General features: G+C 39.8%; 3 protein-coding genes across 5 annotated transcripts in view; 2 read left to right on the top strand and 1 right to left on the bottom strand.

Moving 5' to 3' along the window:
* SEC23B (SEC23 homolog B, COPII coat complex component) overlaps positions 1-24,363 on the top strand; it is a 57,119-nt gene that overhangs the window by 5,399 nt on the left and 27,357 nt on the right. The gene's annotated exons all lie outside the window — the stretch shown is intronic.
* On the top strand, positions 659-2,863 carry BIRC5 (baculoviral IAP repeat containing 5). Its single transcript, XM_083827873.1, has 4 exons — positions 659-822; positions 943-1,052; positions 1,158-1,275; positions 1,548-2,863. Exons 1-4 carry the CDS (start codon positions 706-708, stop codon positions 1,629-1,631), a joined length of 429 nt encoding a protein of 142 aa, XP_083683999.1. The 5' UTR covers positions 659-705; the 3' UTR covers positions 1,632-2,863.
* DZANK1 (double zinc ribbon and ankyrin repeat domains 1) lies at positions 2,355-24,250 on the bottom strand. Of its 3 annotated transcripts, none has more exons than XM_083827863.1 (21): positions 23,859-24,250; positions 22,755-22,879; positions 21,970-22,123; positions 20,602-20,716; positions 20,113-20,209; positions 19,212-19,336; positions 18,582-18,667; positions 18,134-18,251; positions 17,072-17,185; positions 16,682-16,774; positions 14,925-15,047; positions 13,738-13,902; positions 12,913-13,141; positions 9,710-9,813; positions 7,525-7,599; positions 6,514-6,610; positions 5,280-5,368; positions 4,096-4,176; positions 3,408-3,535; positions 3,076-3,150; positions 2,355-2,835 (listed from the first exon to the last, which is right to left on the bottom strand). In XM_083827863.1, the coding sequence occupies exons 2-21, from the start codon at positions 22,861-22,863 to the stop codon at positions 2,670-2,672; spliced, it is 2,343 nt and encodes a 780-aa protein (XP_083683989.1). In that variant the 5' UTR covers positions 22,864-22,879; positions 23,859-24,250; the 3' UTR covers positions 2,355-2,669. The 3 variants fall into 3 exon arrangements, with proteins under 3 accessions (XP_083683989.1, XP_083683988.1, XP_083683990.1); XM_083827862.1 differs by lacking the exon at positions 23,859-24,250 and adding an exon at positions 23,625-23,793 and having other exon boundaries at positions 22,755-22,841; XM_083827864.1 differs by lacking the exons at positions 2,355-2,835; positions 3,076-3,150; positions 23,859-24,250 and adding an exon at positions 23,625-23,830 and having other exon boundaries at positions 3,409-3,535; positions 5,263-5,368; positions 22,755-22,841.

Raw genomic sequence — 24,363 nt, 5'->3', positions numbered from 1 at the left:
AGGATCATTTTACTGATGGTCTGGGCAAAGACAAATGGCCGTGACCCAAGAAGACCTTCCTGATTTCTGTGAATGAACCAAACCGTGCACTTGGCCTCCTGCTTCCCTCCTCCTCGTGCCTCCTCCTCGGAGACCAGCGTGATGAGTTCCTTTAGCTGTGATTAGAAAGCCAGCACCCACCCCGCTTAATGACACAAATACTGCGCGCTTCCTTGAGCCGCGCAGTGACTGTAGTGATGATTGCAGTTGCCAAACATGACCCAATTTAGCAGAACAAACTTTTATTAGAGAATAAAGGTGGAACTTCACCGTTTCCTAAAAGGGTAGCCAAGCCCACGCCTTTCGAGGTGCTTGCGTGTGCTTTATGCTTCACAACCAGGAGGCTGTCTAGTGTCGTTAGCTTTTTATTGCTTGGTGATCTACAGTGGCTGGGTGGATACTGGGATCGTTCTGCGTGGTGGTCAGTAACGTGGTAAAAGCAATGCTTTGCAGTTTCCTTTGAAAGGGATTTATCTTTCCGTAGGTAGCGTGCTGTGGTCTAAGGGGTTACTGCCGAGCCGAAACCAGCCGAGAGCCACCCCCTTCCTTCCACCAACATGGCGCCCCCCCTCCCGTCACCGCAGGGACAGGACTACAGCTCCCGGCAGGCCCCGCGGCCCGCAGGCTCCCGCCCTGCCCCGCTCTCCAACCGCCGCCATTTGAACCATGGCGGCGGCGGCGGCGGCGCTGACCGAGGCGTGGCGGCTCTACCTCGTCCCCACCCGCGTCGCCACCTTCTGCAATTGGCCCTTCACCGAGGGCTGCTCCTGCACGCCCGACAGGGTGAGCCCGGGGGGAGCGGGGGGGGGGGGCGAGGGGCGGCGGCTGGGAGCGGGAGCGGGAGCAGGACCGGGAGCGGGTCCCGCTGACGCCCCCCCCCACCGCCCCTTCCCCTGCCCGCAGATGGCGGCGGCGGGCTTCGTGCACTGCCCCATCGAGAACGGCCCCGACGTGGCGCAGTGCTTCTTCTGCCTCAAGGAGCTGGAGGGCTGGGAGCCCGACGACGACCCGCTGTGAGTAGCGGGGGTCCCTGCCCCGGCGGGGAGGGAGGGAGGGAGCGGGGAGGTGTGAGCGATGCTGGCAGCCCCCTGGGGTGGGTTTCTTCTTTTTTGTTTTAGGGAGGAGCACAAGAAGCACTCTGCGGGCTGCGCTTTTGTTGCCCTTCAGAAGGATCCTGCTAGCCTGACGCTGCAGGAGTTCCTGAAGCTGGACAAAGAGCGGATGAAGAATGCACTCGTATGTACCTGCCAGTGGTGCGACGTTTCCTATACCCCCCTGAGGCTGGAAGTGGTTTGGTGTCATGTCTCAGGGCTGTTTACCTGGCCTCTTGCTTCCCTACTGCACTGCTGCCAAACTAGCTTGGTGTTTCCAGGCTGCCTTTGGCTCAGATGGCTTGTCCTGTGCTGGTTCTCAGCCTTTGCCTTACCAGAGACACAGCCTGCTACCTCCCTGAAACCTAACTGATGCTCAAATCAGTGGTAGGCAGTGACTTTTATTTTTGTTTGCAGAAAAAAAAAATTTCTCAGAAGGCGACTGAGGTTGAAGACAAAGCCAAGTCTGTGCGTCGTGAAATAGAGAACCTGGCCTCCTAGGTTGCACCAGCCTCTGCCGTCTGTCTTGTGTATGTACTGTGACACTGCCACGTTTGCTGAACGACTGTTTCCTGGGACCACTTTCATAACGGCCACATCTGTGAGAAGCTTAACAACTCTGGATTCTCCTTCTCTCACTTGAGTCTGTCCGGGAAGTACCTGGGATTTGATGCACTGCATAGATAATATTCTTCTGCAGGGATTCCCCTATTCTTCCAGTTGGTTTAATTTAGGAGTGTTTAAAAACTCCTGTTTTTACTTATTCTTATTTTCTTTTGTAAACCTAGTTGTTCCTAGTTTAGAGGGTACTGGTAGCCTTGCTGCAAAAACTTGTGTTTCTTGCAAGAGCTGGCAGACACTTCCATTTTTCCATTTCTTTTACTGAATATACCAATGCTTATGGATAACTTTTAAAATAAAAAGGGGAAGGACTTTAAAAAAGAAACTCCTTCAGGGATTTAGGATTGTGGTGGCTAATAACGTTTAGTAACACCAAATCTTAGTGTGCTTAGTATACTTATAAACTTCTGTTTTTAGCTGTCTGCTGCCTCATGGCGATGCGTTTATAATTAAAAGTGAAAGGCAAAACAGCAAAGTAATTTTACTTAATTCTCTGGAGGAAAAAAATCTGACCTTTAATGCAATGAGCTACATTGAAGGCAGTTTTAACTTCAAAATGGAAAATAACCCCATCAAAGTACAGTTTGTAGTGCTATTGCTCAAGTGTCAAACTGTCAGTTAGTATTCACCATGTCGCCTTAAAATGCTTTAATGCCTTGGAAGATAACGTTGATCCTTCTCCTTGTGCAAGCTTGGCAAGGAAAAGAAACCTCACTGAACAGAGTACAGGTAGTGAAGAATTGTGCTCTGAACCGCTGGGAAAGAGTGGGAGAATGTTGTACAAAGTAAGCAGCTGTTACAGGGTCAGAGTTGATCGCATGGTTCAGCGAAGTCTGTACACAGAACTGGACATGTGAGTTAAAGCTCTCCCAAACTCAAAGAACATCAAGCTCCATTTTGGAGAAGAGGCAGTCATGATCAAACACTGATGAGACCAATGTTCCTGGGTTTCGTAAGTTTGTCCAGCATTCCCTCTCCAAGCTTACTTGCAAACAATGAAATCACTTCATTATTTCCATCTGTAACAGCCAAATCATATGCTGATTGTCCTTTTGTATTCTTCTTTTTTATGCTTGCATTGCAGCTGTAAATAAAGAACAGATTTTAAGCTACTTAGATTCATTCCAAGTTACTGGAATTAGTAAAGTTGCTTCTAGGTAAACGTTGATGTCGAGTCGCTTCAGACTTTCTGGATGCCTGTTCCCGCAAGGACAGAGCTGTGCGATAAGGGCGCTGAGGCTTGGGCAGGCTCTGGTCCTTCAGCAGTGCCGGCTAGATCCGTGCAGGTGGGCTGTGGGTGGGTGCCCAGCTGCAGGACACTTACCGTAGCAGGACTCGGACGCACTCCTTTCCCTCTAATCCAAGCAGAACTGCCTCGTGGAGAGCGGTGTTGTTGTACCTGCACGGGAGGAATCAGCAGTGTACTTACTACCTAAGGAAACCGTCCTGGTACGTAAAGAAATGGTATAGCAAATTAAGGAAAATTAATAGGAAGATAGAGAAGTAGTCACAGTGATCTCTTTCGTAGGCTTTGGTGTGTGCATTAAGTTAATGGGAAAAGGAATTGAATAGAACAACTTTTCTAACTGAAAAAACACACGTACATTTTTGGTAAAACTTCAAAAGACCCGAGGCAGAGAATCACCGCTCACTTACAGTCCTGACTGCTGGTCAACGTTAGCGCCTTTCTGCACAAGAAGAGAGATCGCTTCTGCATGCCTGTTACGGACAGCCACTGTCAGAGCAGGTCGGTCGTCATCGCCGGTGCAGTTTGGGTCAGTGCCCTGGGATGCGCGGGAGAGGGAAGGTAAGCTGTTACAAGCCATAAAGATTCTTCAGCTTCCACCTGGCTTTAACATTAACGCCAATTTACATTGGCAAATGGTCTTTGTTTTCAAGAGAAAAGTATTCAGATTGTGGTATTGATTCCTCATGTTTCTTCTGAAAATCGTTGTCTGCTAGCTCAAAACCAGAACATGTGTGCGTAGCAAGGGCAGTCAAACTAGATTACTGCGGTCAAGGTGCTCTTACTGCACAGCCAAAACATAGAGGTTGTGCCTTGTTTTGCTATACGAAGGACTTTACCCTAAACTACAGCATTCATATATTTTTCTACGTGGCCTTGCCAAACCCTGAGGAGAATGCTCTACACACCCGCAAGACAGAAACTGGGACAATAATATGATTGTAAAGTAGGTTTTTTCTCATTTAAAATGCTCTTTCAACCTGAAGATTGCTGTACTGCTTGGGTGTTGCCCCCTAAGCAGGAAGTTGAAGTCACGTGCCAAGCTGATGTTAATTACAGTAAATGGTCAAAGAGTTGTAAGGTGAAACAGTGACTTACTTTGCTGAGCAACTGTTCTATCAAAGTGATTCTTCCTTTCCCATGGGGACCCAGTTCGTCCAGCAGTTGTCTGGACTCTGGCTGTGGAAACACAGAAAAGAGCCACTAAGATTTCATGCAGGGAAAATACAAGTAAGTGGGCTCTTTTTGCATCTGAGTAAAGGAAATGCACACAACGGCATGAATGCAGCTGAGCGAACAATGCCATATAGCTGAGCTTCAGTATTACCTGTGACCCTTCTGTGGGAGTTTCAGAATCCGAGCAAATGTTGGATAAGCGAGGCTAATATCTCAAGTCCTGAATCTGCAAGTTATTACCTTTACATTGATACACCTATGTCTGAGGCTTCCAGAACTAGTGGAAGTATTTTATTTAGAAAATGAACATACTTGCCTTGCAGAAGTTAGTTAACCAAATCTTAAATTTTTTTTTTCTTCCCATCCTTCCACCTCCTTCCTCTTTCAAAAACCTAATAGCTTGGCAAAGCGTCTTTATCTCTGGACTCGTATCACAAAGCTCTATGTCTTCCACCCATTGAGTTAGCGAAGTGATCCAAACCTAGATAACTGCACATTTCGCTTTTCAAGTATTCTATGCCATTACTGGCAATATGTTTATTCGGCAGTACTTCCAGGGTGTTTGGTCTCTAGTGGAAATAAAGCTTGCTTCTTGCATTAAGGTATCCCTTAGTTGTGCTGACATCTCAGCTTGATGAAAAAACAGAGCTGACCTAAATAAAAGCTTGCTGTATAGGCTTTGTTCAGTCAGACTGCGTGAACAGCAGCTGTGACGCAGCCAAGGTTATGTCCTGTGGAGTCAGAGCCAGGTGTCAAGGCAAGATGGCAATGCCTCCTTCTGGCGTTGCTTCTTAGAAAAACTTGTAGCAAAATCAGTCTGCAACAGCTTAGACCTGGTGCTGTGTCATTAAAACAGAATGGATCAAAAAATGAGCGGAGCAATCTAATTAAGCTTTTGGTAGGAACAAAGCTTGTCTATTTCCAGTTTTGTAATAAATGTCAGCCATCGGTTTTTCAGGTTTTATATTAAGTTGGACTTCTGTCTGTTCCCCCCCGCCTTCCCTTGTTAGTGTTAAAAGCTTTCTATTTTTATCCTTGGATGCCCTCCTTCATATTAGTGCTGCTCTATATCTATTTTTTTTTCTGTACCAGCAGAAGATATGTACAGGGAGCTTATCTTCTTTTTCTGTAAGCATTCTTGACTTTGTTCTCTTTATTTTGCCTCTTGAATGTGAAAGATCGTGATCTTCTTTGCCTACCAGAAAGGGAAACAAGCAAACAATTCAAAGCAAAGTCAGTATCCTAACAAGAACTCGGGGGAAAAAATCTGGAAATAATTTATCCAAAAAAATATTTTATTTTGTGCTGAAATGAAGGCAATATTTATCAGTATTCTACAAGAGAAAGTGATGAAATATTTGTTGCAGATCAGACTGGTTTTAACAAAAGGTTTGCACTCAAGCAGACTTAAAAACTTGCTATTTTGAAGTGAAGATTCAATGAAATGTAGAGTTCTGGGGGTTTGAGTCTTTTAACTAGCTGCAGCTATTCAACAGGCTTGACTTGGACTCATGATTTTTTTTGGCCAAAAAACTTAGATTTTTTTCAATGCTGCTAAGAACAAGACTAGAGGACCTTGAATAAATATGCATGTCCATTATTTTTAAGACACGCAATCTACCGCTGTTCAGGAGGGCTGATAAATTATGAAGCATGTGGGGACCCTTTGAGTTGGTGCTACCGGAGCCTGGAATCACAGCCATGTCACTGGCAGTCTGGAAAACCAGCTCCTACTGCCATTTGCAATGTCTCACATTGGAAGCAGAAAGTGGCCTTAACGTGTACGTGAGCTATGTCAACTGGTACTCTAGGCATTTCTGCTTTCTAATGCTGAATTTACAAATAATTTATTTAATGAAAACCAAAATCCCATATGAGTTGCCTTAGAGGCTGAGCAGCTACTGACATCAATGGGAAATGCATGTTAAGCATCTCTGAAAACTAGAATTAATGTATTTCAGCATTTCTTGTCTTTTCGTAAGGTACCAATGCTGAAGTCCCTGCAGTAGCTCAAATGTAGAGATGATATTGGTATTTATGGCTTCTACTGGAAAAGAATATGCAAAGCATATTTATCGCTAGTTTATCGCTAGAATAAAAACACTGCAGTGAGCGGTGGCTGCAGTTTATTGACCTCTCCAGCTATCCTCTGGAAATGAATCATACCCATAAGCTTTTGACAGTCTGTACATTGCTGAAATTGCAACTCAACCAAAGTTTGAGACTTGAAGATCAACTTAGGAAGGTGCAGAATGTGCCTGTCCCAGTCTGTAAGCACTAGTTCCCCATTCTTGACTACTATATTTGTTATATCATAAAGGCACAAATAAAGAATCTCACCCAAACTAGTCTGACTGCCATCCAGATTATTTCCATCTTCTGTTACGCTATTTAGGTAATGATTATTGAACTTTGCTGGTTTACTGGTATGAATATCCTGTAGAAGCATCAAAATGCAGGAAGTTGATCAGATTATCATGCAATGCTGTTATAAACTCAGTAGCACAAAACAATAAAAAATTATATAGGCTTTAAATCAGTCTCAAATTAGCATAAAACATGATTCATCTGTAATTGAACTCTGTTTTGACACAACATAATGTACTGTTTTCTCCTAAACTACGTGTTAGTTTGTTTTGATTTTTTTTAGAAACTGATACAACCTCACTTACTGAAAAAAGATTCTTATCCAAGTGACAGTGCCTCTGCCAGCTGAGAAATCTGATTAATTTCTCACTTGTGAAATGATGTGATATGCCTTTTCAGGCACCATTTGGCAAGGTAAGCTTTTTAAGATTCTACAGAAGAAATACAGTCTGAATTTTGGATCTTTGAAATGGCAGATTTTCATCTTTGAAAAGTTGGAAATGAATATGTGGGTGTTTTTTGGAACGTGGTGATTCCGGAGGTAGGGATTTTAAGTGTTTGAATACTGTTAACAGGAGATTTGGTAAATATTATCTCCAAGCTATTAAAAATTACTAAGCTTGTTTCTTAAGAGCACAATATGTGGACTGAAGAAAAGGAGGTTCTAAGATCAGGAGCTAAGGGGTGCTAGAATGACTAAACATCAATAGAAAGAAGAATGTCAATATTACTAGAAAACTAATGAAACATAAGATGATAGCAACATAACCATGAAGTCTGGCTTAATCAGATAAAGATACCTGTTCAACCAGCTCCAAAAGAAAACAAAAAAGATTCCTTTCTCTGAAGTGATGAGTTAACACCTTGTGAACAAAAGAATTTCGTGTTTAGACCTGAATTTAAAATGTATCAGTGTTACCCTGACTGCTCTAGCAACAGCTTTAGACCAGCTGCCTAACAACCGGCCTCATCCCCCAAACTGACCTTGTTACCAGCAACAGTGTAACTTAACGTAATAGTGACTTGATCATCCTTCTCACAGATGGCAGCAGAAGTAATCTGTAGGGAAAGAAAAACCGAGCAACTGTTAGTGTCTCTTAGAAAAAGGAGACAGAAATAGTTTTAGGAATAAGTCACACCGATGGGTTGATGATGTTTATTATGGAGCCAATGCACAAAATCACACACGACCGGTGACCTTTGCCTGTTTCTGAAACGGCACCTATACTTTAACTGAGGAAGGGACAGGTGGTGTTTTGAGTAGCTGGGAATATCAGAATGACAGAATTGCCGAATGAAAATAAAAGATGCGGTAATGCTATGTTTCATTAAAGTGCGGTCATTTTTCCACCCAAATTTTTATTTTTTATTTATTCCACCCAAATGCTGCTTTAGTTGTACCAGCCTGTGGAGGTAGAAGCTACAGTAAAACAGAGGCAACTTTCTATATCATTAAAAGCGTAGTGCTGACGAGAGTGCTATTGAAGTTATATATAAATAAATGCACAGGGGATTATAAAGAATTTAAATGAAGCAGACAATGTTATATTGCAGCAGGTTGGGAATTTTGAGATAAGGCTGATTAGATTTCTAATCTGTATGATAACTGATAAGAAGGCATTGAACCCAGATAGCTGGCATCTACTTTGAATCGCTTCTGTTACTTTTGTGGGCAGTGATTTCAGGACAATAGAATGACAAAAGGCCAGAACAGCAGCAGGAGTAGCCTGTTCTAAGCAATTCAGGCATATCCTTCTGAATCCTCTAGCAAAAGAAACAAGTTGCAGTGGACCTATACCTCATGTCCTACACCACCTATACCAAGCAGATACCTTTTGTTTATACTTGCATTACAGTTTCTGAACACACTGGTGTACCAAATAGGTCTCAGATGTAATTCAGATGCAAAATATCTGCTGTTAAGCCTCCCAAAAAATTAATCTGGCCAAATACCAATTACATTTGTCATCCTTAGAAAGAACTATAGAAAAGCTAATGAATACTATGTGCTACAATAACTTTTTTTGATTGATGTGGCGTATCTCTCAGGTCAGGATAAGATGTAGCGAGTTTAAACTGTAACAGGGGAGATTCAGGTCAGTCACCAGGAAGGAGCTTCCCAGTATCTATGCTAGTTTAAGGAATTGCCAACCCTACTTCTGCCTGCATCCTACTTTCAGCTTTTTTTTTTTTTTACTAGTGCTGGTGCACCTTTTTTCTTTCTTTCTTTCTTTCTTTCATTTTTTCCAACTATTTTTAGCCTGGTTCATTGATTCCAGTAGACAGGCCATTGGCACAAGCAGTTGTGCTGGCATCACCTAGGAAGCAGTGATGGGGGGAAGCAACTCCTTAATCCAGCAGGGCTGCCAAAGAAAGCAATACAGTACTGCAGCTGAACTGCAAAGGATAATTGAGCACAGAAATGGACTGCCTCGGGCAATTGTGAAATCTCCATTGTTGGTGAATTTTAAAAGCTTCAAGACAAACATCTGTCAGGAACAGTTTAGGCAGAGTTGATCCTCCCTCAGGACAGGGACCAAATGATCTCTCAGTCATTCCAGCCCTGTCTTCTAGGACTCTTTAGGCAGGGTCTCCAACTTCCACCTTTGGTTGCTATCACCCTTTTAATCATTTTAATGCAGGTTGGTGCACTGAAGACCACATCTCCAGTATGGAAAGAATACGTTCTTCCACTACTGGTATAGTTTACACTAGAAGTAGGCTATATAACCAAAGAGAATTGCTGCTATCTGCTGGTGTAATCTAGCTCTAAGTGGGGGCAAGCATATCATCTAAATCCAGTTTCTAGCAGGGTTTATTTAACTGACCAACTACACAGATGTCAGTTGGCTCTTCTTTTTCTTGATTGCCTGCTGCTCAGCTGCTTTTACAGAATCCTGCAAGAGCTTTCTGGCTTCTATCACTTCTCTTACAGCTGTGAGGTGAGAGAAGAAAAGAAACTGCCATATTAACAAGAAAGCAGAAAAAAATCTTCAGTGAAAGACTAAGCAAAAGATGGAACAACAAAAACAAACAAAAGTCCCCACATACAAACAGGTTTAGATCTAAAGAAAAGAGAGGTATGTATTTTTCCAGTGTTTATCTAGTAGCCAGAGTATTCTTTTCATGACACTTCACAGGAAGATATTACTCACAAGGCCCTTCCTACCTTTCCCATTCGAGGTTCTCCAATCAGTGCTCTGAATTCAAGGTTGTTCTGGGCGTAGCTTCTAAGGTGAGCACAGACATGATCCAGCTGCTTTCTCCAGTAACCTGATCAGAGAGAGTTAAGCAGGAGAAAAAATCCCTGAGATTGTGGTTAACATTTCTTCTACTCATCTGATTAATGATTTAAAAAATATCAGATTTTCACTCAGACAAAAAAAAAAAAGGATTTTTTTCAGAAAATTTAACTGATCAGGAAATGAGAAGTAAGTTACACTCTAAGAAAGGTGGAATACTGTCTCATACATAGGTTATAATTCATTTCCAGAGCAGCTCTATTCACAACAAAATCATATCTCAGAGTTATCCTTTAGAATCAAAACTGGCCATGTGCAAAGGAGAAACTATTCCACGTTTAAAAAAATAATAGTTCAATAGTACAACTACATGATTGAACTGATTTTTAGTTGATTTAAGATCCTGGACGGGTAACAAACTAAATCTGAAAACTGCAAACATAGTAATCGAACCTATAAAGCATTCTAGTCTGTGTAAGTTATTTTCCAATTGTATGCATTTCAATTATATATGGGAGAGCATGTTGAAAGATTCAGCATTCCTGCTCTTTTGCCTGTCAGAATGTCTGGGAAAGAGTTAGCATGCTGTTTTGTTGGTACAGGGCATGAAACACTTGTGGCTGAATGCTCCTGGATTCAAAACTCAGCTTAAGCCATTCAGAGTTTTTGCATCTATCATCCAAGCACTTTCACAGCAACTTTCTGTTTTCATTAGAGAAAGAAAGAAAAGGTCTTGGTCTCATTCTGAAGTGATTGTTATCAGGATAATTTTATTTTTGAGCACACTTACGGAAAGTACAGCGTATGATTTATTTTGTTGTAAATAAATTGTGTAGGCAGGGTAACCTCGTTTAACTTACACAGTGAAGTTGCTCTGACCTTATCTGTCCCCTCACAGTAAGTGAAGCTCATAACAGTGAAATGAAGCCAAGTCAGAAGGGCTGCTCTCTGACATTTACAAGAGAAAACACAATTTTACAGGGACTTTTGTGCTCGGAGGACTCTTTCCAAGACAGAGCTGGTAGAAATTATGACAAACTAAAACCACAAGTCTTATTTGTTAGGCAGCTTGAAGGAATATAAAAAAGAAGGATGGTTGACCCACAGAGCAACATAAATTGTAAAAACAAGTTGAATACATGTTGAAAATACTAATTAAAAATCTAAGCTAGGGTACTATCTTGTGAGTGATCCCTCCAGGGATGTCAGTGTTATTTGCAATAAACTGGTTGATAACTAGCCTAGGTCCTCAGCTTTCATTTAAAAAAAAAAAAATCCAGATGTCCAGGAACATATTCTTGCATTTTTGACTTTTTATTACATCTAAAAGGCTTTTGGGCAGCATTGATAGAATACTTGAATTCATGCTGTTGTTTACACCTTGGTCATACTGATTTACAGATTGTTAGAGTGGAAAAGGGAAGGTTTCTTTGTAAAGTTTACCTGGTAAATGACTTGGCTCCTGTTCAAAACAGAATGAAAGTACAGCCAACAAAAAAAAAAAAGAAATATAGTACATATCAGAGGATTAGTATTTTGGTACTGCTGTTATTTCACCCTGTCCTAACAGTTTATTTTTAATCCTCACAAAAGAAAAGAAGGTAAGTTAATGGCTGATATGGTCAAGGACAACAACAACAAATCACTTATTAAATCACTTGCATTTAATAACTTTAATATCAAATGTCTGATACTATTTGAATTCAAGAAAACGGACATATCTGGCCTATATAAACAAGTTTTCTTGGCGTGATAGCATACGGTCTTGTTGATATATGTAGTGTCAAGCCCTTTAGACAGCTTAGCATCAAGGAAATAGAGCAGCAGGAAAGACTTGACTGTAACAGACATTTATTGATTTATAGAATGAAATATGTTCCCCAGGCCTTGGCAGTGTCTGAAGGAGAATGCGTGACACAGTGCACCTTCAACAAAGTTGACGTTTCTAACTGGATAAAAATTAACAAGTCTGATGTAGTACAAAAGCAGTTCAGAATTTCTTCCCAACCTTTCCTAGTAAAAGGAGTTCTCTCCCAAGTCAAGAGCTGTACTTCTGGCAGAGACACATGAATGTTTAGTGTTACTATTTTTTTCTCAGTACTATTATAGGCCAGTCGTTTATTATCTCTGAATAGATTAAGCTCCCTCACACGTTGAGTCGAGTCAAATGTTTTATTTCCTACAGTCATGTCTCCAAGAGAACATGCCACATTTCAGAGCAAGGGAGTAGGAAAAAAGATTTCCCTAGTAATAATTTAAAAAACAAAAGTGCATCACGTTCATATTTATATACAGAGTCAAAACAGGAAATTCTAACATTCATTAGCACCCAAGAGATAAATAACTCTGATAACGGCCTGAGGGGTTGACAACAGTCAAGTGATTCCACAAAGAACTCCTGCTGACCAAACCAGCGACCGCAAAACAAAGGAGTGTGCAGTAGTGATACAGTAGTCCCCCCGTGGACAGTCTCTGCAGTGAGACAGATACCTTAGGGGGCTGGAAAAAGGGGACTGCAAGAGCTCTCAAGATTCCTACCAACCCTTATTTCTTGTAATGCAGTTAAGAATCCCTTTCCCTGTTTTAGTTTGTGTTGCTTCCAAGACTTATATCATTTATTTCACAACAGCATTCCAAACAGATTTTTCACATAGATGTGCCTCATCGTATTTTTTAAGTGCTACAACCCCCAGCACATCAGAGTTTTGTTTAATAATACTCCCAGCAGGCTCTATCGCAGTACTAACTGAACTTAACTTTTGGCATGGAATAGGGGTTGTTTAGTGGTTTCCAATTCAAATATAGGACACACATACCCTTGATCTTGTAGGATCTGAAAAATATCAAGCTACTAGCAAACTAGTAAGAGTGTACAGGACTCATTAGCAACAATTTTGATGGTTGTTGACAGTCTTTCTTTTAAGCTATTATTGGAAATCGGTGATTTCTAAGGCACTGCATTTCCAAGTGACTGGTTGGAAGATGTATCTGTAAAGCAGTAAGTCAGTGACCCGCTGATGGCACATTCCATAGACTACAATCTTACAAAGAAAAACAAAGTCATATTTCACAGCTTTGTTTTGAGTAAGAATTTTCCTTCATGATTACATAAAATCAAACTCTTCCTAACCTTTTCCAGGACTGATGGCTGTCAGGAGAGGCTTACGATCACTCATTTTTTCCAGCTTTTCTTTGTGTAAAATCAGCTCAAGTTCCTTCTTTTCCAACAGTTTGCTAGATGGGTAAAAAAGTCCAATGGTTTGGGTTCCTTTATCTTCTGTTTCTTTTAGATCTACTCTAGATTTGGAGAAGGAAATAGGAAGAGACTGCCAGGCAACTTGAGCTTGAAGTGGTTTAGTCTGTGCGAGGGTGTGGAGGGGAAGAAAAAGTGTAAGTAAATTAATTAGATATTATTAAATGGCTTACAAACAAAAATAAACTGAAACGGTATAAAAGTTGTTAAGAATGACAAAGCTAGAAGGGAGAATCATTAACAATTATTGATTATAATTACCAGTCAGTAACAATGATGTGATTTATCACAAATATTCAAGAAAGCAAAACTCTTCATGACTGTCAGAAGAATCAGGCCACTTAGCTGTCCTTGCTAAGTGTTATGGTCTCTTCTCAAAATACAGTTTTCAATGCATTACCTTGTATTAGTAGGACACAGTAATTCATGAGTAGTAAGATAAAAATACTTAAAGAATGAAGACTTTTGAAAGCTGCTAGTTTCTCACTTTGATATTTAGAATAAGGCCTTTAAAGCCTTTGGCTAAGGCTACATTTTTGCAGAAAATGGCTCTCAGAATAAACGTATGCTCGGTTTTGCCCTCAGAACTCTCACAGAGCACGTCTCAAAAAAGAAGTTAAGTTGTGTTGATCTATACTAGTAGTGGACTGGCCTATCTTTTAGCTGTGTTCGAGCCTGGCTTTGTAATACTGTGTGTCTTACCTCAGAAAACTGCAGCGAGTCCCCAGCATCCAAGAGAACTCCATTGTGAGAACTCACCCTTGATGGGGGCTCTATGTAAACACCACAGAACGCACAGAACCGAGCATACGGACGGTTGTTTGTACCACACTTGAAACAAGTAAAGTAGCACGGAGGAGGGTCAGGCTGGAAAGTTTAATGAGACACTTGTCACTACAGAAACATACGATGCACAGTTCAGGAGAGATAAAAGCAATGACGCAAATTAAAAGGAAGCAAAATAACACTACCCAAAGCTATTAGAATAGTAATATTAACTAGGGTACCAGACTGTTAACGCTGCCAGATGCAAGACAGTGAATCTTTAGTGATCTCAGCGCCACGTTAAGAAGGCAAACGTTTTTTCAGACAGATTTACTATTTTGGTATCTTGTTTTCTAACAAGATACTTTCAAAATATTTATGTTCTTTGTCAAAACCCTGTCATTACTAGTGTGGTACTCTAATACCAAATATTGACTGAAACCCTTCCAGTTTACACTTTTGACCTTTCCTGGAACAGTACAGGTAGCAATGGTTATGCATGCATATAGGGGAGTGCTTAAAATTTTATGTAGACTCTGCTCACATTAAAAAAATTATTCTCCACTAGTGTGATCTTAACTTGAAACACCGTACAAACAAAATACATGCCCAAAGAAAATGTTCCCATTGGGTCAAAACTCTACAGAGCATCAGTTGACAAAATACTTGTCTTTACTGAAAGACAAGTTAATGAGGCCTTCAGCCAAAAGAATCAGATGCATCATCTCATCTCTGGTAATTCCCTGTACAGGTGATCATGGCCTAGGGTAGTTGTGGGAAAACTTGAATTAGGTTAGCCTATGCTTTAGCCTTTGATGGACTAGCTACTTTGGCAGAGTACACAGCTATTGCATCTCAACTGATGCAATGAGGTGATGCTCATTGGCCCCACAGCAATTTATTTACATCTCTAAACCCCTAAGTCATTGACTGAAGTAGGGTCAGGATGTTTTTATAAGCATTTAATGTTTCTCTATATTATCCTATGTGCTTTAAGCAAGTATTTTGATAATAATAAGCTATGTACTAACTGACAAGAGTTTTGCAAAGAGAAGATTGAAATTGTTTCAGCTCATAGATGAGTTAAACCAGGATTTGTCAACACAAACACTGACAGCATGTACCTTGGCTCCACACCAGTCACAGAAACGAGCATCACATTGGTTAACACGATTGCATTTTGAGCAGGAAACTGTTTTTCCCTGCTGGCTGGTATAAGCTGGGGGGCTATCTCCTCGAAGCACATGCTAATAAAACAAAACAAACATTAGGCAGAAACCACTTCTTATAAAGAAAAGTTCAGTAGCTAAATAAGGCAAAATAGGAAATCAAACAACTTTGATAAAATAATATGCAGTCTAAAATAATTATTTCAATGTAGAATAAGCAACATTGATTTTCATCTAATTTGCAACATTTCAAAAGCACAGTAAAATGTGGTGTTTGTTTGTTTGTTTGTTTTAGTAGGAATAAGTGCAAAAAAAAATTTCCTTATCAGTTCTGTCCTTTTATATTGAGTACGTTATTAATATGGCCCCATGTGTAAGTACACTTCAAATAAACAGGGAGGTTGCTCTGCTGATAAACTTACATTTTCAAGTCCAAAACACAACTGCTATTTTTCTTATTACCTTTTAAAGTCTTCGTTGTGGTATGGTGGGAGGAGCGTGTTCAGAAAACAAGTTTTTTTCCCAGTTTGATATTTGCTACATAAATATTTTTGTACCCTTTTACCTCATACAAGTTATATATTACCTAGTTTTCCCACTACAATTAACTTATATGGGTATACAAAAGAAAATAGAAGCTGAAACTTCCAGAGGTTGAATATAGATCCTAGCTAGGACAAACAAGTCTTAAAATGTTTTGTTAGGTATTGCCTCAGATGTCTAACAGGGATATAACAAGTGTAAACATGTTATTAATCTAAATTACTTTATAACCATTAATAGTACTTAATGGTTACTAATAGTAATTAATAGTAATTAGTTTCATTACTAATGATCAATTATTCAGGATTTATTATTTGCCATCACTAATTACTAATTAATCAGTGTAACTAGTAGCATTTGTGATTGCTATTAATAGTAATTCAGTGAGCAGTTAAATTTCTAAGCTTCTACAGAGCTCACCGTTAAAGTCATATGTCTAACTTTATGGGGTTACCTGTTAATATCTGCATTCAGTGAAGCAGTTACATGCATGACTATCTTAGGTAAATACATACAGATTTCTGCTGAGATTCAATGACACTTCACTGGCTGAAATGTATCCTAAGTGAAATCTTAAGCTTTTTATATAAGACTTCTCTCTTCAGCAAGGAACCCAATAAGTAAGCTAAACCGGGAGTTGAAATGGACAGCAATTTTAGGGGGAACATTTATTGTGTTTCTCCCCTCAGTGCAGAATCACTGACAAATACAAGCACAGTAGCTGTATGTGCATAGGGGCAGCAGCAAACTGAGTTAACAAAAATAAGGTAAAAGATTATTTTGTTTTCATAAAGTAATTGATATGAATGAGAATGATCATCTGGATGTATCTACTCAAGTTTTCTATTGCAATTAACGATTTGGATACCAGCAAGACTCCCAAGGAGTCAAGACGACCTGTTTTTTAAGTGCATTCTTAGCTTTGACAATGGTATTTACAATCCTGACTTCCACAGGAGAAATTTGGAGGTATAGCATATATTTATAACGTTTAGCTTAATGTTTGTGATGGCACATCGGTGAGAGTACTGGTCTAGAATATGGCATGTGGGAAGGATTCTCTGCTTTTGTAATATAGGCACAAAGGGATATTAATTCAGTTTTCAAAAGAAAATAATTTTATGTTTTGACTTGAATAACCCAACTGCAATTGATGCAAGAAGCCTTACCATCTGTGCTTCAGGCAGTTTGCTTTCACAGGTCACACAATATTTATGATGAAGAGGATTTCCTGTGCCGCATGCCTGACAAATTACTTTGCCCTTTTAAATAGAAAAAGAATACATTTCACAAGGTATTTCAAAACTGTTAGCAACAATAATAAGAAGAGGACTTGATCACAGAAAGTGCTGTGGTTACTCAGTTCTGCAAATAGAAGAGATCCTTCAAGTCTGTGCTGTGGAGTTGGGTTTTAGTTAAGCTATATAGCCTAGTCATCACAAATTTGCGTTATCTTTGTGCCAGTTTTGTTTAAGCTATGGTACAGGTCACCTGGGAGATCCATTATCAATAATTCCAGACCTTTTTATATATTAGTGTCAGGTCACTTAGTCAATTACCTTCAAGCAGATGTTGGTTTGGGGCTGCAGCTGTGGAGCTATTGGTGACTCACATACAATGCAGGTGGGTGTATTCATTGGCACAAGATGTCTGCATTCAAGACATGGTGCCATCTGAAAGAAAAGACACACTATACCTTATTAAGGACCATGATGAGATCATTATGGTTATCGTGAGATCATTATGGTTATCGTGAGGTTTTCAGTATTTTGCTTATTAGAGTGCACATCAGCAGCAGTCACCGTAAACACAGCAATTGACAGCAAAATAATGTTGATATAAAGGTCAAAGGCTATTGAGAAATCACAAAGACAACCAGAATGAGAATGTTTTAGTGATGACTATTATGTGTGCCAGAAAGGTGTTAAATTACTTTTCAGTAGATTTAAATGCTGCCATAATATGTGTGTAGGTAGTTCAGATCCTTCTAGCTATGAACCTCATCTAAAGAGGTGCTGGATATTTTCAGTCATCACTTGAGACTACAGCATTGTCCCAGACAAGACATCTTTTTGAGAATACAGAAAAAAAAAATCACATTTGACTTGTTAGATAGGGTTACTATTTCATGAGAAGAGATTATGGAAGACAGTTATAGGCATCACTGTAAAAACTCAGGGTGCTCTTGCATATGCACACATACCACGGTTAAAATCTTCAGGCAAACTAGATGGATCTTCTACAGCTATGACACAAGCACAAGTTACTAACTAACTTCACTAGTCAGCACTGGAACAAGATGCACATGCAGATCCTGAAGACGTAGTGGTTGATGTTGCAGGATGAAGAGGAAGCTGAATTTGGTGATGTTTCCCAACAGAAGTGAATAAAACACAATTTACCTTTTTAATGTTAACCTTATTAAAATACATGGCACTTGAAGCAATCCATGGTTAATTTTGCCCATCATTTAAGAATTACTTTGGGCCCACTGCTGAAGTTACAAAACAAAACGAAACAATCAGAACTGAATGAAGCTGTGACTAAATAATGAATATGTAATTTGCTGAGGAAGGTTGGTCCAATAAAGAGGATTTGTTCTGTTATGATTTTTTGCTGACCTGTGCTCCTTCAGGGGGCGGGAAGTGACGTACTGGCACAGGTGGGATAGGAGATCCACATTCCTGGCAGAAGTGAGCCAAGGGATCAGACAGGCGAGGTGCAGAACAGCGTGCACATCTGAGGATAAGAGCAAACTAGCTGAGCTTGTTTTGGTATTTTTTCTAATCTGAAAAGACAGCTTTTCCTCTGATCATACAAGTGTTAGGAATTTTTAAAAGGATGGTAAGAAAGTTGATAACATTAAACACTGATATGTAAATAAAATTATATATAAGAGAGAGAATTTTCAAAGCACTAAACTAGATCACATTCTGCTGCTATAAGCCAGTATCTGCTTTGTCTTTCCTAATTTTTAATAGAGCCTCACAGTATTATCAGCTTGGTTGCTAGTAGCAATTGCTCTGTTACTTTCCAAGGGCAAAGATGTTAAAAGCAGAAGTCATTTACCTGAGGAAATTTGTCTCCCTCTGGATCCTGGCCACCTGTGTGCTTGCTAAGCTTTTTCGGCTAGTCACCACAGAAGAACTAGCAAACTGAAAAAAAGGTAATTCTTTAGCATTAATTAGCTAGTGTTTGCAAAATGCATATAAGATACACATAAATGCATCTAACAGATTCAGCTAAAGGCATGTTATTTGAGATAAAGTGCACTGAAATGCAGTGCATTCAAGAGTATTTACTACATCTTGATTCCCCCCTTAGCTGTATTAAGGACCCACATCATCTTCTTAAAAAAAATAAATTATTTACTTCCAAGAGAGCATTACTGTATCTTAAGTTTTAGATATTGCTAATTGCAGATTCAGTAACATATTAGAAGAGGATTAGTAGGAATGCAGGCACTGGTAATTTGCCTTGCCTGGTTTTGTCTTTATTGATAACTGTGTACTGCTTTGGGCATCCCTATTCCAGTGTGTCATTACCTATAAATTTAAACTAGTACCATATAGTACAGCCAAAAGTATTAGCTTATGAGAGATTATATGAAAACGATCACAAAATTTCAAATCTTTACATTTTTTAGAGCTCAGTTCTTTTGACAGACTTTTATGTTCTTCTTCAAACCCCTCTGCTTGCCTGTAATGACTCTGTTGGTAGTGCTGAGACGGATTCCTCTCTGTATCCTGTTGTTTCTAAATGGCAGGTCAGGAGCTGTGGTCCTTGCAGGGACTTGTGATACGTCTTTTTTTCTGCTTCCAAGTCTAAAATTACAAACCTGTTATTCCACTGTCATTCACTTCTGGCAGTTTAGATATATGTTAACATGAACGTTATATACTCTCAAGTTTTATATCCCAATAGACAAGCATATTTCTAGCCATTCAAAAATTATTTTCATATCCATATTTTGGGTTAAAACAAACTCCATGGAATTGCAGGAAGTTAAACTAGAAGAAACCTCATTCCTCTCTAAAAGAGTTTACTTTTATATTTTTCTCAGTTTAGGTTATTCTTCCTTCCTGCACTCTCAAAAAATCCATCTTATAAGAGTCAATTAATGTGTAAATATTAATGTGATTCCCTACTCTTAAACAGTCCCATTCCCGTGACCATAGGATAAAAGCCTTTATCTATACAGGAAATCTGGGTCAAGTTTTCATTTCTGCTTTGTGTATTTATTTTGGGATCTTACTGCAGGCAACACTCAAATATCAGTAAAAAAAACTCTGTAAAGGATTTGCAATTCAGGCAATTTAACAGCATTTTCTGGCACAAATGGGGGCCTTGTTATGTTGCTCAAACGGAACAACCTTTTTTTAAAAAATTTTTAAGAGGCAATTTGATATGTGTAAAGGCAATTTTTGTTCTCTATTTGCAGTGCTGAGAACTGGAAATTGGAATTCCCAAAAGATGTTCAGTCTTCTGAGACGGTTTTTAAATTACTTGTATTTTAATAATGATATAAGATGAAACCCTTACCCTGTCTACTTTCAGCTAAGAGAGAAGTATATTTCAGCTTTATGAAGTAATACCACACCTTGAAAATCTTGGGGTGCTTCACTCCAGGCAGGCTTGATTTCCACATTCATTCCATTTTTCTTTGACTTTGTAGTAAACAATCCATCTTCTCTCTCCTAAAAAGTAATTCCAATTGAATTCCAAACAATATATACATATATATTTGCTCTAATCCTTTCTTTCTATAGGTGTTAGGATTTTAAAGGTATAGGTACCTTTTTAAATGTTAAAGTTCTTATTTTCAGTGCAAGACTTTGAAAAGCTTAAATTATAAATGCATTATAAAAATATTTGGCCTGAATTGGTCAGGAAAGACCAGTGAAGAAAAGAAAAAAATATATGTTGCCTTGAACTTTTAGTATTACAAAAAGGACTGAGGCAGCAAAGATGGACAAACATGGAAAATTAAGTATATAAAAAGTATAGGTAATCAAGATTTAATCTTTAAGTAATCTCATACATATAACTCTTTATATTCAGAGAGGGGGTTACAATTGTTAAAACTTGCCTGTGTGGTGACATCTTTTAGGAAATTCTTGTCATTGTCTTCAATAGAGAAGATGTTCGGTTGCTTGTACTCTACTAGAAACACCTTTGTTACAACAGTGCTCTCCCTGCAGTCCCTGAAAATCAATGTTCACAAAGCTATATACATGTCATGAAGCTACGTGCAGCAAAAAGTAAATCATTGGTGAACATGGTTCATTTTCTTTTAAGTTAAAAGTGAGCAAACCAAGTTATCAATAAAATGTACGAATATTTTAATCCCTTAACATCTTTTACCTGTAAAACTCCTGATACTGCTGTGTCTGCTTTCTGAGGTAATTACTGTTTGCCAGAATTGCAGAAAATAGAGGACCTCCAGACTTGTCTTACATTCATAATACCATATTCACATTCCCAGCCAAGCACCAGGTAGCATACTATTCATTTGATGTAACAACTGTATTTCTCAAGCATTTATTAAATTACAGCAGTAATGTTAAAAGGCCTGTAAACGTCCAAACCATTCATTTTGGATTTATTGTCATTCTAGAGCATCTTTTTAACCTACCTGAAAAAGTCTTAATGAAAACATACTGGAAACAAGCGCTAATACAGATAGTGATACAAGAAAATATATACAGATTTTGCATGTCCCTGTGCAAGGAATATAACGTTGTAATATTCCAGTGCAGATACAAGCAAAGGCTGCCTGCAGGTGCTAATAGAGGAGAACAGCAAGCCCAGATCCACAGCTGGACTGGGTGTTTCTGCTCCCTTTGAAAAACAGGATGAAAATACAACAGAGAATGTACGTATTCCCTGTCTCCAAGCATGAAGTTAGGAGAAAGTCAACGTCTGTGTAGCAAAATCCATTTCTCTGGAATGTTGCATTTTTACTTCACTCTTGTGCATGGCAACATTTTTCTTGAGCTGTGGGGTCTGCCATTCTGTGCTCCTTCCAGAGCAACTATGCAAACTCCTGGGAAGACCAGCTTTTATAAATCTGTTGAATCACTGGATGACTGCTGACGCCAGAAAATACCACACTAGTCCCTCTAGCATTTTTGATCACGTTGAGAGATGAACTCTGAGTACAGTGTATTTTATTAGTCTCTCACCCACAGCCTCTACAGATCATTGGCCTACATCCATGTCACAGAATATAAACATCCTAGAGATAATCCATCCCCATAAACACTTAATAAATAAAAAGTTTTATGAGAAAGTGAAGACAATGCACCCATAAAGATCACTTAGATTGCAAACTGGTTGGGGAAAGCGCTGTCTCTCATTTTCCAAATACAGGGTACTTTAAACATCATGGCTTTAAGCCACTGCTGGCATATCAGTCCCCTGACAAAATAAAACTAAAAGAAACCAGGATACTTACTCTGTAACTGCAAGTGCCTTGACCATGATTTTCCCAACTGGTAATATGATAGGACTTTTATATTTAAAAGTGTTGTGCTCTCCATAGCCAGGTTTCTTATTGGGTTCTGGTTTACTTCCATCTAATGTGTAATAAATGGAGACCTCAGGTGTATCTGAAAGACATAGAGAAAGTAATCAGCCAAACTGTGTGAGAGCTGTAAAAAAAACAAATGCTACACCTCTGGAAATTCTCTCTGCTGTGCTTGATTTTTCTCACATAAACAGAATAAAGCAGTTGCATAAATGACTGAAAGTTCATGACCAAAATTGTTTCTCCCATGAAAAATTGGTTACTAAATGAATACAATTTCAATTGTAAGCAATATTTCTCTTCTTAAAGTAGCGGTACAATGGGAAACATTGGGAAACATTGCAAAAACTCATCCGTTCTAAAACCAAAAAAAAAATATTTTTTCCTACGATGAAATGTGGAATTGTAAGGAAGTCCTTTAGGGTGAGCCTAGCACAGGATACTTTCAAGTGCTGTTTTTGCAGTCACAGCAAAAAGCAACAGCTTAAAGAGCTTGATCTTGAAAGCAATTAAGACTGCTAACATAGAGGAGTAACCCCCATGTCAATAACATTGTTTGAATTAATCAAATCAAGTGCAAGTATATTTGGTGTATCGAAACACAGTTAATTTTGTAAGTTACTCAAGGAAGTGGATATTCATAAATATATGATAAAGTTTCAAATGGTCACATAAGAAAATGTTTTATATAGAGTTAAAGCTATTATTCATACCTGATTTTATTTCTACGAGAGTATTTGTATCTATTTCATGTTTAGCCTTCCCTGGAAGAGGGATTCGAAGTGGTATGACCTGAGGAACTGAGACAGAGCCCGCTGTCATTTTTCTCACCAGTGATCTTTAAAACAGAAAAACAAAAAGGCAGACAATATTTTTTCTTGACAGAAGAATGCATTAAGAAATATGGTCTTTTAATGTAATTCCTCATCTTCATTTGTTTACTTTAGGAGAGAGAACACTGGATACTTTAAACTGCTCACTCATTAATATTTATGTGCTTTTCACATTGAAAAATAATAAGATCCTAATGATCATCACACTTTTGACATTTTCTCCTATTACAGAACTGTGAACAAAGCTTAAGATGAGCTCTGTTGCCTTTATTTCACTTCAGCTTTCCTTGCTCAAGTCTGACTTCTGAGTATTCAAGGGAAACAACTTTAGCATCATACATCAGTGATACGTGCTAAGAGAGACCAGTGAGGTATCTTGACTCTAATCATTAAAGATATGGTGTCATTTTCTCTGCAGGAAGAGCAAGCTACTTGTTTTGCTGTGGCCACCTGAATGGATGTCAAGGCAATGCAAGAAGATGTCCTGAAGCGGGCTAGAGAGAGACAGGTATTCCTTAAGCTTATCTCATTTATGGCATGCATTAAAAATATACCTATAAAGCACATGCCAAACATTATTTACCACAATTTATGTATTATGTATTATGTCATCATGTCACAAAATATGAGAGTGAATTTGGATTCAGTAACACGTTACTATACAAAAAGATGTTCAGCAGATCTTAGGAATTGATATTCAGGGCCAGGAAATGCATGTACACTAGAAGGATTTGTTTTTTTTTAGCTAACCTTTCAATCCTCCAGAAACACCTCTCACCCTACCCATTAACGCAGTCAGGATTCTGCACAGAGGGTGTCTGTCAGCCCATGCTCTGACTGGGGTAAGGCACCGCGCTGCCTGCAGCTGCCCATCTCCGCGCTGGGTTGCACATGAGGAACATGGACAGTTCTCAGCCAAAGCTCTCTTGTGCTGCATGCACACTGCGGCAAAGTCATGTAAGGGTGTGCAGATCAGACCTTTACCTGACACCAGGGGCTGTGACCAGTTCTCCTCAAGGCTCTGACAGCTCTCGGCGCACCTAGGGCAGAAGCACAGGGTCCCCAGTCAGCCTGGTGGGAGCCCACCAGAGGGACAAACAGGTCCCGCTGGCAGCCCTACTGTGACAGGAGACGGCCTCACCCCCGCCAAGCCCCGCGCCCCTTCCTCACACCGCACGACCCCGCTCCATCCTGTTGATGCAGGATGGAGCCCCACTCGATCCCCTCACACGATCCTGCCACCCTGCTTGGTCCCGGAGCAGAGGCCTGTCCCCCCCGCAGCGCCCAGACACACAGCCCCTGCTCACCCCGACCGACCTCTGCTGCAAAGCCCCTGAATGCCCCCCCGATCCCTGCCCATCCCAGTCGATCCCTGCTATGGATCCCCTGCCCACCCCCTCTTGATCCCCACCCAGCCCACTCGATCCCAGCCCTCCCCCGTCAATCCCAATCCCAGAGCCCCTGCCCATCCCCACTGGATCCCTGCTGC

The sequence above is a fragment of the Anser anser genome (assembly GCF_964211835.1).
Source record: "Anser anser genome assembly, chromosome: 3".
Taxonomy (NCBI): domain Eukaryota; kingdom Metazoa; phylum Chordata; class Aves; order Anseriformes; family Anatidae; genus Anser; species Anser anser.
This window is presented reverse-complemented; position numbering and strand designations above follow the sequence as displayed.